Below are 13893 nucleotides of genomic sequence, written 5' to 3'. Positions count from 1 at the left end.
TCTTGAATGTGTTGAGTCATACAAATAATACACATTGATTATTTTACTGTACTTTATGATACATTGTAGCATTTCAAATGTCAGGCATGCCCATTTGTGTGAAAATTAATTGTGATATTTTTTCATTCCTACTTATCAGCACCACCACATGGGAGCAGGCAATGTTACACGAATTTCAAAATTTATTCTTCTGGGAATGTCAAAAGAACCAGAAATACAGGCCCTCATATTTGGGCTTTTCCTCTCCATGTACCTGATTGCTGTGTCTGGAAACCTAATCATTACCCTCGCTGTGATATCAGACTCCCACCTCGACACCCCTATGTACTTCTTCCTCTCCCACCTGGCTTTTGTAGACATCTGTTTCACCACCACCACCATCCCAAAAATGCTAGTCACTATATGGACAGAAAGCAAAGTTATAACCTTTGCAGGCTGCATCAGCCAGATGTACTTCTACATACACTTGGCAGTGTTAGATGACTTTCTTCTCACTGTCATGGCCTATGACCGCTTTGTGGCCGTCTGCCACCCTCTGCACTACACAGTCATCATGAGTCCCCAGCTCTGTGGGCTGCTGGTTCTGGTCTGCTGGGTCATAAGTGCACTGCATTCCATGTTAGAAATCTTAATGATGTCACAATTGTCCTTCTGTAAAGACTTGGAAATCCCCCACTTCTTTTGTAAAATCAAACAGGTGATCCGGTTTGCCTGTTCTAACACCTCCCTTAATGACACCGTGTTGTATGCAGCAGCAATGCTACTTGCTGGGGCTCCTCTAGCTGGTATAATTTACTCTTACTTGAAGGTCATTTCTGCCATATGTGGAATCTCATCAGCTCAGGGGAAGTATAAAGCATTTTCCACCTGTGCATCTCATCTCTCTGTTGTCTCCTTATATTACTGTTCAAGCCTAGGGGTGTACCTCAGCTCTGCTGCTACCTACAGTTCGCATTCAAGCGCAACAGCCACAGTGATGTACACCTTGGTCACACCCATGCTCAACCCCATCATCTACAGTCTAAGAAACAAAGACATAAAAGGGGCTCTGAAAAGAGTCCTTTGTATGGAAGGTGTCAAAACAAAAATTGTTCTGGATATGAAGTGCCCATGAATTCAGGACTCAAAGCCTCAGGACTAGAAATGACTATTCCTTAATTAGTTTCTGAAAGGAGAACTTCTTTCTATTTCCTGAAATTTCAATTTCTTTCACTTTAAATTCTTTATACAATTTAAGTAATCCAAGTTATTAAACTTTCTGATTTTTCTCACAGACAGTTTCCCTTTGTCTGTTTTTTCCTTCCACCACACCTTTTTTCAACTGTGAATCACTAAATATTTGGAAATTCCCATTTATTTCTTGAGCAACACGGATTTTTTAAGAATAATTTTTTCCATAATGACAACATTTTCCTTATTCATTTTTTAACCCCTCACCATAGCCTCAGATACACCTCACTGTTAGCCTGGAGATAAAAAGAACACTGACCCTAACCTTAAGCAATAATGCTAACTTTAACTAAAGCCATAATCCACCCTAAACCTAACATAAACCTAATCCTAAACCTAGCTCGACATCCTAACTTCACTCTCATCAACACTTCACTGTTAGCTGTAGATAAACTAAAACCTTCTCCTAAACAACCCCCTTACCCTTACTCTAACCATGTCCATTTTCCCCCCTAATTCTAAACTTAAACCTCACTTTAAACCTTGATATATCCTGAGCTCTAACACTCATCCTAACCCTCAAACTAACCAGCAACTCACTGTTGTTTGAAAGCTAAACTGAACTTTTACCCTACAATTAACCCCTTACCCTAACACTAATCATGATTTTATCACTGTAAACCTAACTGAAACCAAACCCTATCCCTCACACCTAAACTGAGCCCCATGTCCCCAAAATCTGAACCCTGAGCCCTATCTCTAACCCCTGAACCAGTATCCCAAAGCTGATCTAAAACCTGAACTCCAAACCCTGAACACAAACACAAAATTAAATCCTGAACACAACCCCCAAACTGTACACTGAGCTCTCCCAGAGCCTGAAGACCTCAAACCAAACAGGAACCTTGGGTACTTACATGAGAAGCCTGTCACCTCTCACCCTGACCCCTCACCAAGAGCGTTAGGAATAGAAAGGGACAACAATGTCCTCTTCAGACCCTGGTTTCAAATGTTGAAAAACTGCCATAGAAACATTAATTAGTTCCTTGGATCTTCCTTCTAGGTTCACGGTTCTCTTGGTACTCCCACCTTTATGCATAGATGATTTCCTTAAAGAATCCTGGTAAAACCAGAAAGGAAATTTTTCCTGCCAAATCTCTGTTCCTAGTAGACTGGGCTGTAACCCAGCTGATAGAGTCATTTTGGTTTTTGTTTTCATGATTGTTCTTTTCTCTTGCTTCTCCTGCCTTGCCTATGTCTCATTTGCCAGCACCTATCCTGCATTCTGAGTGAGTCATTTCTCAGACTCAAAATCCTGTGTGGATTAGGCTTCTTGAAATCTTCAAAAATTTACTGGGATCACACAAAACCACTGGTAGTTCCAGAAAACTACTTTTACTGTCATCAATGAAGGGGAAAACTCGATTGCTTTGTACAGAAAGCAGAGGCATGACATATCTTAGGCTTCATAATCCTTTTCCGAAACAATCATTTCAGTTAGACATCAGTTGGGACCTTTCTAGTAGTCACTGCTTATCAAATGTTTGTCTCTGATAAAGGACAGCTTTCAAATGTGTTAAACACTAGCAACAGGTCTTCAAGTCTGATCTGGATTATGGGATTGAACTCTCAGTAAAGAGCATTCTTTGGGTTTCTGTTCTGAGGAAACCCACTTTCCATGCCAAAAAGGGATGTGTAAAGTGGTCTTGTGGGTAACGGATGGTCATTGCTTGCATTTATGCCAGGATGCCTCCTGTTCTCCTACTCTGGGTTGTGGACCACAAGGATGGATGATTATTCCAATGGAGATATTTGGCAATGTGGGAATGCATTGGGCACCAACAATGCACAGGGCAACCAGAAAGAGATAAGAGTATTCTGCCTCCAAAATTCAGTGTCCAAAGGTGAGAATAACCAAGAATACAAGCTCACCTATATCTTCTATGTGGGGTTCATTGTGGCAGGTTGTATCAAATGGCTCAAATTTTGATTAAAAACAATATGCCATGATTTTCCAGGCCAGAATAGTTTAGTCACAATTCTCCAAATGGAAAGAGTGAGAAAAATAGACCGAATAGATATGGAGTTAGGGAGATATTATACCATGTTTTCCAGCTGGCTGTCTAGGTGTAGGGGCCCCATGATTTAAGTCATGTATCTTGGTCCTAGATCTTGTAATGTTTAAATAATTGAATTCTTGCCTGGATGATCAAGAAGGAACCTAGTCTAGCAGACATCTTGAGGTGAGCCTGTTGTCTATCACTGTGGGAATTTGACCTACAAACTGTAAAAGCATATATAGTTTTAAAGGTAGGACTATGAAAATTCTTTACCTCAGTAATTTAATTCAAATATAGATTTACCCTGGAATATTTTGTTCAAAGCTATGGATATTCTGTTTCCAATTCATTCATTTAGTTTCCTGTGGTTAATGGAATTTCACAAGGAAATGTCATCTCAGTGAGAATGTCATCTTTAAGTTAGCTTGAAGAGAATCTTATAATAAGCTGATACCCTGTGCCCTCAAGTCATGATTAACTCTATCCCTAAATTGAACACTTACCTTAACCATCTGCTACCCCAATGTAAAACACTACTAACCATAATCCTAAGCGGCAGCCTTAAATCTAAGCCTAACACAAACCTTAACCCCAACCTTCAACACTAACTCAAACCCTAAAACTTAAACCTTATCTGCATGCTGATACCAAACTTCTGAAACCACAAACCGCCACCCTAAGGCCTGAAAAAGAATCCCACAACCTAAGCAGTGCAAACCCAAACTCCAGGTCTGATTCCTAAGCAGGAAACTGACATCTGATCTCCAGCCTAAATCCTTGTATCCAAATCTATAGACTAACCCTGTGCCCCTCAGAACCCTGACAGCTAACTCTTGGTTCTCATCCTGAGCCCTGACCCGGATCAAGGAGAAAGGACACCAGTGTAGATGGATGGATGCAGGAGTTATGGAACGTGTGCTGGCAGTTCATGCATTTGGAAGTGCCTTGGCAGAGGTCTCCATACATGTGATGAACACCTGATGTTCACTGTCTGAGATGATGCAGCTTCTCAGGGCTCAAGAGGGAATGTATCTAAAAGGTAGCATGACTGGTATGGAGCACTTGCATGAGCACCAGTGTTGCAATAGATATATGACATCACAGTGGCAACTGTGATGACTGTGTCCTAGTGACAGAGGCTCCTGGTGAGGGAAACATGCTCCCATTTCAGTCCATGTGACCTCAACTTAGGGTGCAGTCCTTGGCAAGCTTGGGGCTGATTTCCCAGAAGGCTGTAGGGAAAACAGAATTTAAATCCAAGGTGCATGCTTGTGTTTGGGTCATAGTGACCTATATGGATCATATAGAAGCCACTTGGTTCCTGTCTAACCCTAGTGAGTGTGGGTCCTTCTCCTGGACTGTTCTGTAGCTATGTTCCTAGAAAAGGCAGGTGCACAAGAGAAACAACAGGTAACCCATCTGTGAGCCCAGCACTCCTGTCTGCAAATTGTGGATGAGAATGCTCAACCTGCAGCCTAAATATCTCCCTTACCCTCACCTTAAACTTCACCCCTCATGCTCAGCCTCACCCACACCTCACTGTTAGACTGGAGGTCATCTGAAACCCTACAGTAACTCTAATCACTTAAGCTAACTTTAACTGAAGCCATAACTTCACCCTACACCTAACACTAAACTTAACCCTAACCTGAAACTAAACCCTAACCTCATCATCACCCATGTGGGTAGACAGTGAGAATCAGCTGCCTTCATAGCCCTCCTCAGGGAAGCCTGAGAACAGAGCCATACCTGGACCAAAATGGTGAAGGTACCAGTAGGACCTGGCATAGGTAGGGACTGGGACTACTGAGCTCCCTGGCCCTAAGAACACTGGTTGGGAAAACCCACCTCACCAGAATAGGTCACAACACACTGTGTACCTGGTGACTTGCCAATGGGTTTCAGCCCTGGCCAAGTTCGCTATGGATTCAGTGTTACCAAAGAAAATAACATCAAAAACATTCTTGGGGTGAAAGTGTTATACCCAACATTATTTCCAGGTGCAGGTCAGTCACTAAAATCCCATTCATCCTTATACCAAACTTCTGAAACCACAAACCACCACCCTAAGGCCTGAACAAGAATCCCACAACCTAAGCAGTGCAAACCCAAACTCCAGGTCTGATTCCTAAGCAGGAAACTGACATCCGATTCACTCAGAGCGAGTCTGCATGCAGCATGCCAGTTGCTGCCTCTGAGCCCCTCTGTCTGCACAGCCAACCTTTGGGCCCCACTGTCTGCACAGCCATCCTGTACCGCAGTCTTCTGGGCCTCTCTGCCCAGTTGTCCCACACAGCCATCCTCCAAGCCTCTGTCCTCAGTGCTGCCAGCATGCCAGCCTCCACTATGCTCTCATGCATCCTTGCAGCCATACCACAGTGTCGCACCCAGAGCACTGGGCAGAGCTCTTTATATAGAGTCAACAGTCATCTATTGCCCACAGGTGTGCAGTGAGCTAGTCAATCACAGCAAGGTGAGAATCCTGGCCATAGGAACTTTCATTTTATCCACACTCCACACCTCCAGGATTGTCTCTTCTCAATCTATGTGCCCTTAGTCCTCTGCAATTGTTCCTGTGCAAGGAAGCTCGAACATTATTTTCCAGCCTCTTCAGCAAAAAGTCTTACAGACCCACAGGTTGGACTCATAGCTCTGTCTCTGGCCTCTGCCTCTTTGGTCTTAATGGCTGGAACTGCTGCTCTGGTTTCAGTTGTTGCTATAGCTCCAGTAAAACCCTATTTGGCTTCCTGTCTAATTTCCTTCCATCTATTCCTTCCCATATCAAATCAACCCATATCTGTGTCCTTATAACCCTCACAGGGCCCCTCAAATTCCTCCTGCGAGTAACAGGTATTATTTCTTTCTGGGTTTTTGTTGCTTCAGCTACTGTATGTGTCACCTCACATTTTGTAATTGCTGCCTCAAGGCGGACTGCACTGTCAGGGAAGACAGCTTTCCCATCTCTGAGCCTGACAGAACAATTCCATCCACCCCTAAGTCCCACAGCCACCAGCTCAGCCTGAGTATAGGGGTGGACCATAGAATGCTCCACGACCTAGGGAGGGGATTTCTCCTCTCCTTGGGGAACTTTCATCTGCTGAGTCTTTATTTTCGTTACAACCAGTGGGCCTGCTTTCAATACAGGAGGCACCAGTGCCTCTGGCATCACCCCTTCATCCTTCCACAGCTCCTCAATTTCTGGGGCAGATGGCACCTTTCTCTAAACTCCCCCAAGTGCCTCCTCTGCTGCAGTGCCTCACAACAATGCCAGCACAGTCTTCAGAAGGTCTCTTACCTTCAGCTCAATGCTTCGCAGCTGACGTTATCGTGCCACCTCCACCTGGGCTTCCCTCAGGAGTTTGTCTTTTTCCTTGGTGACCTTTTCCTCTTCCAGAACACCTGGCAGTGCTGCCATCTCATCTCCAATGGCACCTTGCTGCCGGTGCTCTCATGCCACCTCCTCCTGCATCAATGCTATCTCCTTCCTCAAAAAATCCCCAGAAGTTTGACGCTCACGTTCTCGTGCTGCCATTTCTTGGGTTTCCTCTTTAGACTTTTTTAATACTGTGAGAAGCAGCCAACCCACAGTCCCTGCTGCCTTCCAGGCACTCTGTTTCTCAAAAGATCTTCTTACTATAACAAGAGCCACCCCTTATGCCTCAGGTGTCACCCCCACTTGCCTCTAGTCCTGGGGTGGGGCCCATTCCTCTAGGAGTTAAGCCATATGAGACCTCATACCCATTGGGAGATGATCCACTGTCTCCCCATTCACAGGGGCAGCCTGCTGAAGCACCCCTCCCATAAGAGCAGCCTGTCTTTTCCCTTGGTCAACAATTAATCCTGCCAACTATGCCAATTGTCATGCCAATGGGTTTCAGCCCTGGGCAAGTTCCCTATGAATTCAGTGTGACCAAAGAAAATGACAGCAAAACGTTCTTGGTGTGAAAGGGTTATACCCAACTTTATTTCCAAGTGGCAGGTCAGTCACTAGAATCACATTCACTCAGAGTGAGTCTGCATGCAGCAAGTCAATCTCTGCCTCTGGGCCCCTCTGTCTGCACAGCCATCCTCTGGGGCCCTCTGTCCACACAGCAGTCCCACACAGCAGTCTTCCGGGCCTCTGTCCTCAGTGTTGCCACCACGCCAGCCTCTTCTCTGCTCTCCTGTGGCCTTGCAGCAGTGCCACCATGTCATGCCCAGAGCACTGGGCGGAGCTCTTTTTATAGAGTCAACAGCCATGTATTGCCCACAGGTGTGTGGGTGACCTTATCAACCACAGCTAGGAGAATCCAGGCCATAGGAACTCTCATTTTATCCACACCTGGAAAGCAGGCACTGAGCACAGAAACCTGCCATCTCCTACCCTACTCCCCCATAGTGCTGTTAGCTAGTGCCACTGTGATTGGAAGCTGCCTGAATGGTGTAGTTCCAAGAAACAGGAAGAATCCCACTATATAAGCTAAAACACCGCCCCAATAAATTAGACCTGTGCCACAAGCCTTGTCTCCGGTGCCTGCTTTTTGGGGGACATCGCCATTCTAGCCATCCAGGAGCCGTGACCAGACAACACACCCACACTTCACTGTTAACCTAAAGACAAACTAAACAGTTCTCCTAATATAGCCCCTTATCCTAAGTCTAATCATAATCATAATTTCACCCTTAAACTAGCTCTTAATGAAACCCTAATTCTAGATGTAGCACTAACACTATCAAATCCTCACCCTCTCCCTCAATTGCACCTCAGTGTTCTCAAAAGCAAAGTTGAACTCTTATCCTAACCTAACAACCTACCTACCATAACTCTAACATAATGATATCTTTTTGTAATACTAACCTTGAAGCCCACCCTAACCAATAACCCTAACCTGATCTTGAAATGCCAAACCCATGGAGCTGAACATTAACCAATGGAACAGAACCCAGAGGTGAACCCTAACCTAAACTTGAAATCCTAAATCCTAACACAAAGCCTTAGCCTTGAAGATGAACTAAAACATGAACTCTGACCACTCTGAGACTGAAACTGTCAAGCTGAACTAGAACACTGGAACCTTATCCAAATCCTAACACTTCCTGCTGAAGCATAACTGCTGACTCTCACCCTCACCCCTCACCTGGAACCTTAGGAAATGAAGCAAACAATCATGTCCTCTTCAGACTCTGGTTGCATCTGCTGAAGGACTGCAGCAGAACCATTGTTTAGTTCCTTGGATCTGCCCTTTAGGTGCTTGGCTTTCTTGGTAGTCCCACTTTTATGCACACATGAATTTCCTTCTGCGATTCTAGTAAAATCAGAAAGGAAATGTTTCCTACTAAATCCCTGTTATTTGTACAATGTGCTGTAAGCCAGCTGAATGGAGGCATTTTGGTATTTTTTTTCATGTTTCTTCTTTTCTCTTGCTTCTCCTGCCATTAATAGTTCTCAATTGCCAGCACCAATCTGAAAAGCTGTGACTTTTCAGAAACAAACATTTGATGAGGAGGAATTTAAGGACATTTCCCAACTGATATCACATGGAAATGGCTCTTTTGACAAAAGGAACATGATGTCTAAGGAGTCTCAGACCTCTGCTTTCAAAACAAAGCAACAAAGTTTTCAACTTCATTGCTTATAGGAAATGCAGCCTTCTGGAATGACCACCAGATTTGAGTTCACCCCAAGTGAGTGTTTGAAGGTTGCAAGAAACCTAAACAACACAGAATACTCAGTCTGAGAAAAGATTCACAGGATGAAGATCAGGTGCTTGCAGTTGAGACCTATGCAAGGCAAGTGAAGCAAGACAAAAGAAAAACCCAAAAGTCTCCAATCAATGAGCTTAGGCCAAGTCTACAAGAAACAGAGATTCAGCAGGAAACATTCCATTTCTGTTTTTACAAGTATCCTTCAAGGAAATCATCTGTGCATAAATGTGTGACTACCAAGGAAGCCATGCAACTAAAGGGCAGATTCAACAAACTAAACAATGTTTCTGCTGCAGTCTTTGAGCATATGTAAATGAAGTCTGAAGAGAACATGGTTGTTCCTTTCCTTTCCCTAGGCTCCTGGTGAGCTGTCAGGGTGACACCTTTGTGTTATGGTACAGAGATTGTAGTTTAGGTACATGTTCAACTCTAGAGTTCTGGTTCAGGGGTTAGATTTCAAGTTCTGCAGTTTGGGATTTTGGATCCTGTGTCCAAGTTAGAGGTCAGGGTTAGGGTTGGGTTTGGGCTAGGTTTACAGTGAAGATATGGTTATTGTTAGAGTTAGGGCAATTGGTCTGGGTTAGGATAAGATTACAGACTCATTGAGGTATGAGTCAAGGTGATGGTGAGGGTGTGTTAGTGTTCAGCTTGATTTAGGATTAGGGTAGGTTAAGGTTTAGCTTTAAGGTGAAGCTATAGCTATGGTTTGAGTTAGGTTAAGTAATTAAGATAGAAGAAGGGTTAAGTGTGTCTATCAGTTAACATAAACTGTGGGTGAACTTAGGTTAGAGTTTTGGTCCAGGTTTAGGGGTAAATTCAGGGTGGAGTTATGGCTTCAGTTAAAGTTAGCATAACGGGTTTGGGTTACATTCAGTTTACCGTCAGGCCAAGAGTGATGTGTGGGTGAGGGTAACGTATGGGGTGATGTTTATTTTGAGTGTGAGGGGAAGGTTTTCTTTATGCTGCAGGTTGAGCATTCTCATCACAATTTAATCAAGAGGAATGCTGCCCTGAGAAGAGGGTCACCTGGTGTTCCTCGCATGCCTCTGCATTTTGTAAGACCATGGATACAGGACTGCCCTGGATAAGTACCAACACTCACTATGGCTGAGGAGGATCATAATGGCTTTGTTTATGAATCATATGGGTCACCACAGCCCAAAGCACAAACATGCATTTTGATCTGGGTCCCATTTTTACACAGCTGCAAGGGTGCTGAGTCCCCACCTCATCGAGAGCCTACCTCGCAGCTGAGGCCCCAAGCACTGAAGGGGGAACATGCTGTACTCAGCAGGTGGTATTTTTCTCTAGAAAATAGTTATTAAATTTTCCACTGTGACATCATATATTCAGGGCTGCACTGGTGCTCATGAAAGTCCTCCACACCAGAATACCTTCCCATTGGAGGCATCCACGGCACAGCCCTGAGAAGCTACATCCTCTCAGACAGCGAACATCATGGGTCCAGGATCATGTAGAGAGAGCTCTCAAATTGCACTTCCGAATGTGTGAACCCTGAGAACATGTTCCACCCCTCTTGATTCACTGCAACCACACAGGCATTCAAACCCCATGGCCCGTGTCAGGGATCCCAGTGGGAGTCAAGGGTTATCTGTCATGTTTCTGGAGGGTGCAGGGTTAGGCTATGGATTTGGGTTCAGGAGTTTAGGGTGGGTTTCAGGTGACGGTTTCATCCTTACGAGTAAGATCTGCTCTTTGGGTTTATTGCAGTCATTAGGCTTTTGTTTTGTGTTTGGAGCTTAGGGGTTCGGTATCATGTATCTTTCTCAGGGATAAGGATATGTGGTTGTGTGTTCAGGGTTCTGATGTCAGTGCTGGTAAGGATTAAGGTTTAGTTTTGAGTGTTAGGGTTATTGTTACTATTGAAGTTAAGGTGATCTTCTCACTGAGGTGAAATTTCAAAATTCCCTTAACCATACAAAGATCAGTGACTGAATTGGAAAACAGGATACCCATACCTTTGAACAGAACATTCCAGGCTAAGTCTCTACATGATAATTCTATTGATGGAGCAATCGATTTTCATAGTTTGGCTTCAAATTTATATATGCTCTTACAAATTACTATGACCTAAGCCTAGGGTGAGTAGCAATGGGCCCACATCAATATGTCTAAAAGACTGGGTTCCTTCTCATTCATTCAGGCTAAAACATAGTTGCTTTAACACTCACAGTTCTAGGACCAAGCTCTATGACTTAATCCATAGACTCCCTACTCCTTCACAACCAGCAAGAAACCATGGTGGAATATCCACCTAACTCCAGATATATTTAAGTCTATTTTCCCTATTCTTCCCATTTGGCTGGTGAATTGTGAGAACACTAGTCATGCCTGGAAAATCATGGCAAATTTTCTAAATCAAATGATGATCCACTTACTGTCTGCCACATGATCCCCATTTGGAATTTAAGCTGTATTTGTCTGCAATGGGTTTTCTCACCTTGTGACACTGAATTTTGGAAGCAGGATTGTCTTTTATGTTGCTTGTTACCCTGTGCCTTGTACATGCTGAGTTGCACTCATTCTGACTTTGCCAGATATCCCCAGAGGCATTGTCATCCATGGATGCATTCCACCGACAAGGATTTGGAGAAAGGGGCATTCTGGCATAACTGCAAGCAATACCACAGCCCTTACCTAGATGAGAATTCTTGATGGATAAGTCCACCCTTTGAGATGCATTTTTTGGCATAAAAATGGGTTTCTCCAAAGAAGTAACTCACGGAATGACCTTTCCTAAATATTCAATGTCACAATCCAGACCAGATGTGAAGATCTGTTGCTAGTGTGTAACATATTTTTAAAATGTCCCTTGTCAGGTAAAAGTATTTGATAAGGAGGTTAAAGGACAGCTCCCAAGTGATATCCCACTAAAACAGCTTCTTTGTCTGATCATGAGGTCTAAGAAGTGTCATGCCCTGCTTTCAGTACAAAGCAACAAAGTGCTCCCCTTCGTTGATGTGTCTGGGTTTAGGGTTAGCTTAAGTGTTATCTTGAGAGTGAAGTTATGGTTATCTTTAGAATTAAGGTAAGGGGTTAAGTTAGGAAAAGGGCTAAGATTTTCTATCAGTTAACAATGAAGGGTGGGTGACCATGATGTTAGGGTTTTGGGCTAGGGTTAGTGTTAAGTTTAGGGTTAGGTGTAGGGTAATGTTATGGCTTTGGTTAGAGTAAACCTAAGTGTTTAGGGTTAGGGTCAGTATTCAGTTTACCTCACAGTTAACAGTGATGTGGATGTGAGTGTGAGGGTGAGGATTAGGGTACAAGTTGAGCATAGTTACTCCCATTTTGCTGGGGGGAATGCTGGTCTCAGAGATGGGTAACCTGGTGTTCCTCCCACAACCTTGCCTTTTGTAGGAACATGGCTGCAGGACAGTCCTGGAGAAAGACCAGCACTAACGATGGCCGCAGAGGATCTAAATGGCTTTCTCTATGAGCCGTATGTGTCACCACAGCTCAAAGCACACACAGGTGTCTTGGGTCTGGTTATAGTTTCTCTATGGTGGCCTTTGTGTGGAGCACCCACTTCACCACTGGCTGAACCCACAGGTGAAGGAGAAGGCTCTGAAGATGGAATATGCTCTTCTCACCAGGCAGTGTTTCTATCAAGGAATCAGTCATCACACTTGGCATTGTGATGTCCTATATTTAAGGCAACACTGCTACTCATGCAAGTCCTTCATACCAGAAGTATATAGAGCCCTAAGAGACTGAGGTTGCTGGAGAGGATAACTAGTTCTGCGTTCAGGACCTTGGGCCTCACCTGTGGGTGCAGTCCTTGGCAATGTGCACCTGACAGTCCTGTTGAGTGTAGAGCAACTGGAACCCTAATCCAAGGAGCCTGATCATGCTTAGTGTCACAGTGACCTATATGGGCCATAGAGAAGCACCTCAGTTATTGTCACTTTACTCACTTGGTCCTCCTCCTGGGCTGTCCTGTATATATATATAGGTAGAAAAACAGGGGCACACGAAGAACTCCAGCTGACCCACCTCTGAGCCCAGTGGTCCCCGCTGCATAATAGACTGAGAATGCTCACCCTGATACCTAATCATGTCCCTTACACTCATCCTAACCCTGAGCCCACACCCTCCTTCCTCACCTTCACCCATACCTCACTGTTAGGCTGGAGCTAAACTGAAGGCTGAATGTACCCATAACCCCCTATGCTGCTTAAAAGGAGCCGTGCCTTCACCATTCAACTAACCTTAAACCTAACCTTTACTCAGGCCCGAAACCATAATCTCACTCATGCACAATTCACTGTTCACAGAAAGACAGCAGCTCTACTAGACTATTCCCTAATCCTAAGCCTAAACATAACCATAACTTCTCCTACAACTAACCCTTATTTTAACTCAAATTCTAGACACAGCCCAAACTCTAACACATATCCTCAGCCTCACCCTCACCCACACATCACTGTTCATCGAAAGCTGTATGGATGCTTATCATCACACTAAACCCTTACCGTAACTCTAACCATAATGAATCTTCACCATAAACCTAACACAAACACAAACCTAATTCTTACCTCAAACCTGTAAACCACTTCCCATAATACTGAACTCAAGAACCTGAACTCTAACTTCTAAATGAGAACTCTAGATATACAGCAGACACTGAACCCCAAACCCTGAACACCAACACTAAGCCTAACCTTGAACATGAGCCTTGATCCCTCCCAGTGAAGCCAAAGACCTCAAACCAAAGTGGAACCCTGGACCTGTTATGAACCCTGTCCCTTACCGCAGTAACATAGCAGTCAACTCTCACCCTCACCCCTCACCTGGACATTAGGAATAGAAAGAAATAACCATGTCCTCTGCAGACTCAAGTGTTGTATACTGAAGGATTGCAGAAGACTGATTATTAGGGTCTGTGTGTCTGCCCTTGAAGTACATGGTTCTCTTGGAAGTTCCACCTTTATGCAAAATGATTTCCTTGTGGGCTAGT

General features: G+C 44.1%; 1 protein-coding gene across 1 annotated transcript; it reads left to right on the top strand.

Annotated features, from left to right (window-relative positions):
- The first annotated feature begins 247 nt into the window (after positions 1–247).
- Positions 248–1114, top strand: LOC130679790 (olfactory receptor 7A10-like). Its single transcript, XM_057489219.1, has 2 exons — positions 248–599; positions 885–1114. The coding sequence occupies exons 1-2, from the start codon at positions 248–250 to the stop codon at positions 1112–1114; spliced, it is 582 nt and encodes a 193-aa protein (XP_057345202.1).
- The last annotated feature ends 12779 nt before the right edge of the window (positions 1115–13893 follow it).

This window comes from Manis pentadactyla, chromosome 12, assembly GCF_030020395.1.
Source record: "Manis pentadactyla isolate mManPen7 chromosome 12, mManPen7.hap1, whole genome shotgun sequence".
In the NCBI taxonomy this organism is placed as follows: Eukaryota; Metazoa; Chordata; class Mammalia; order Pholidota; family Manidae; genus Manis; species Manis pentadactyla.
Note: the sequence above shows the minus strand (reverse complement) of the source record. Positions and strands in the feature narration are given on the sequence as shown.

Excerpts from the sequence above, each read along its gene's own strand:
- LOC130679790 (XM_057489219.1), top strand. The coding sequence starts at position 248 with ATGTACCTGATTGCTGTGTCTGGAAACCTAATCATTACCCTCGCTGTG. Across the intron at positions 600-884 it reads GGTTCTGGTCTGCTGGGTCA|CTGTTGTCTCCTTATATTAC; the intron begins TAAGTGCACTGC and ends CATCTCATCTCT.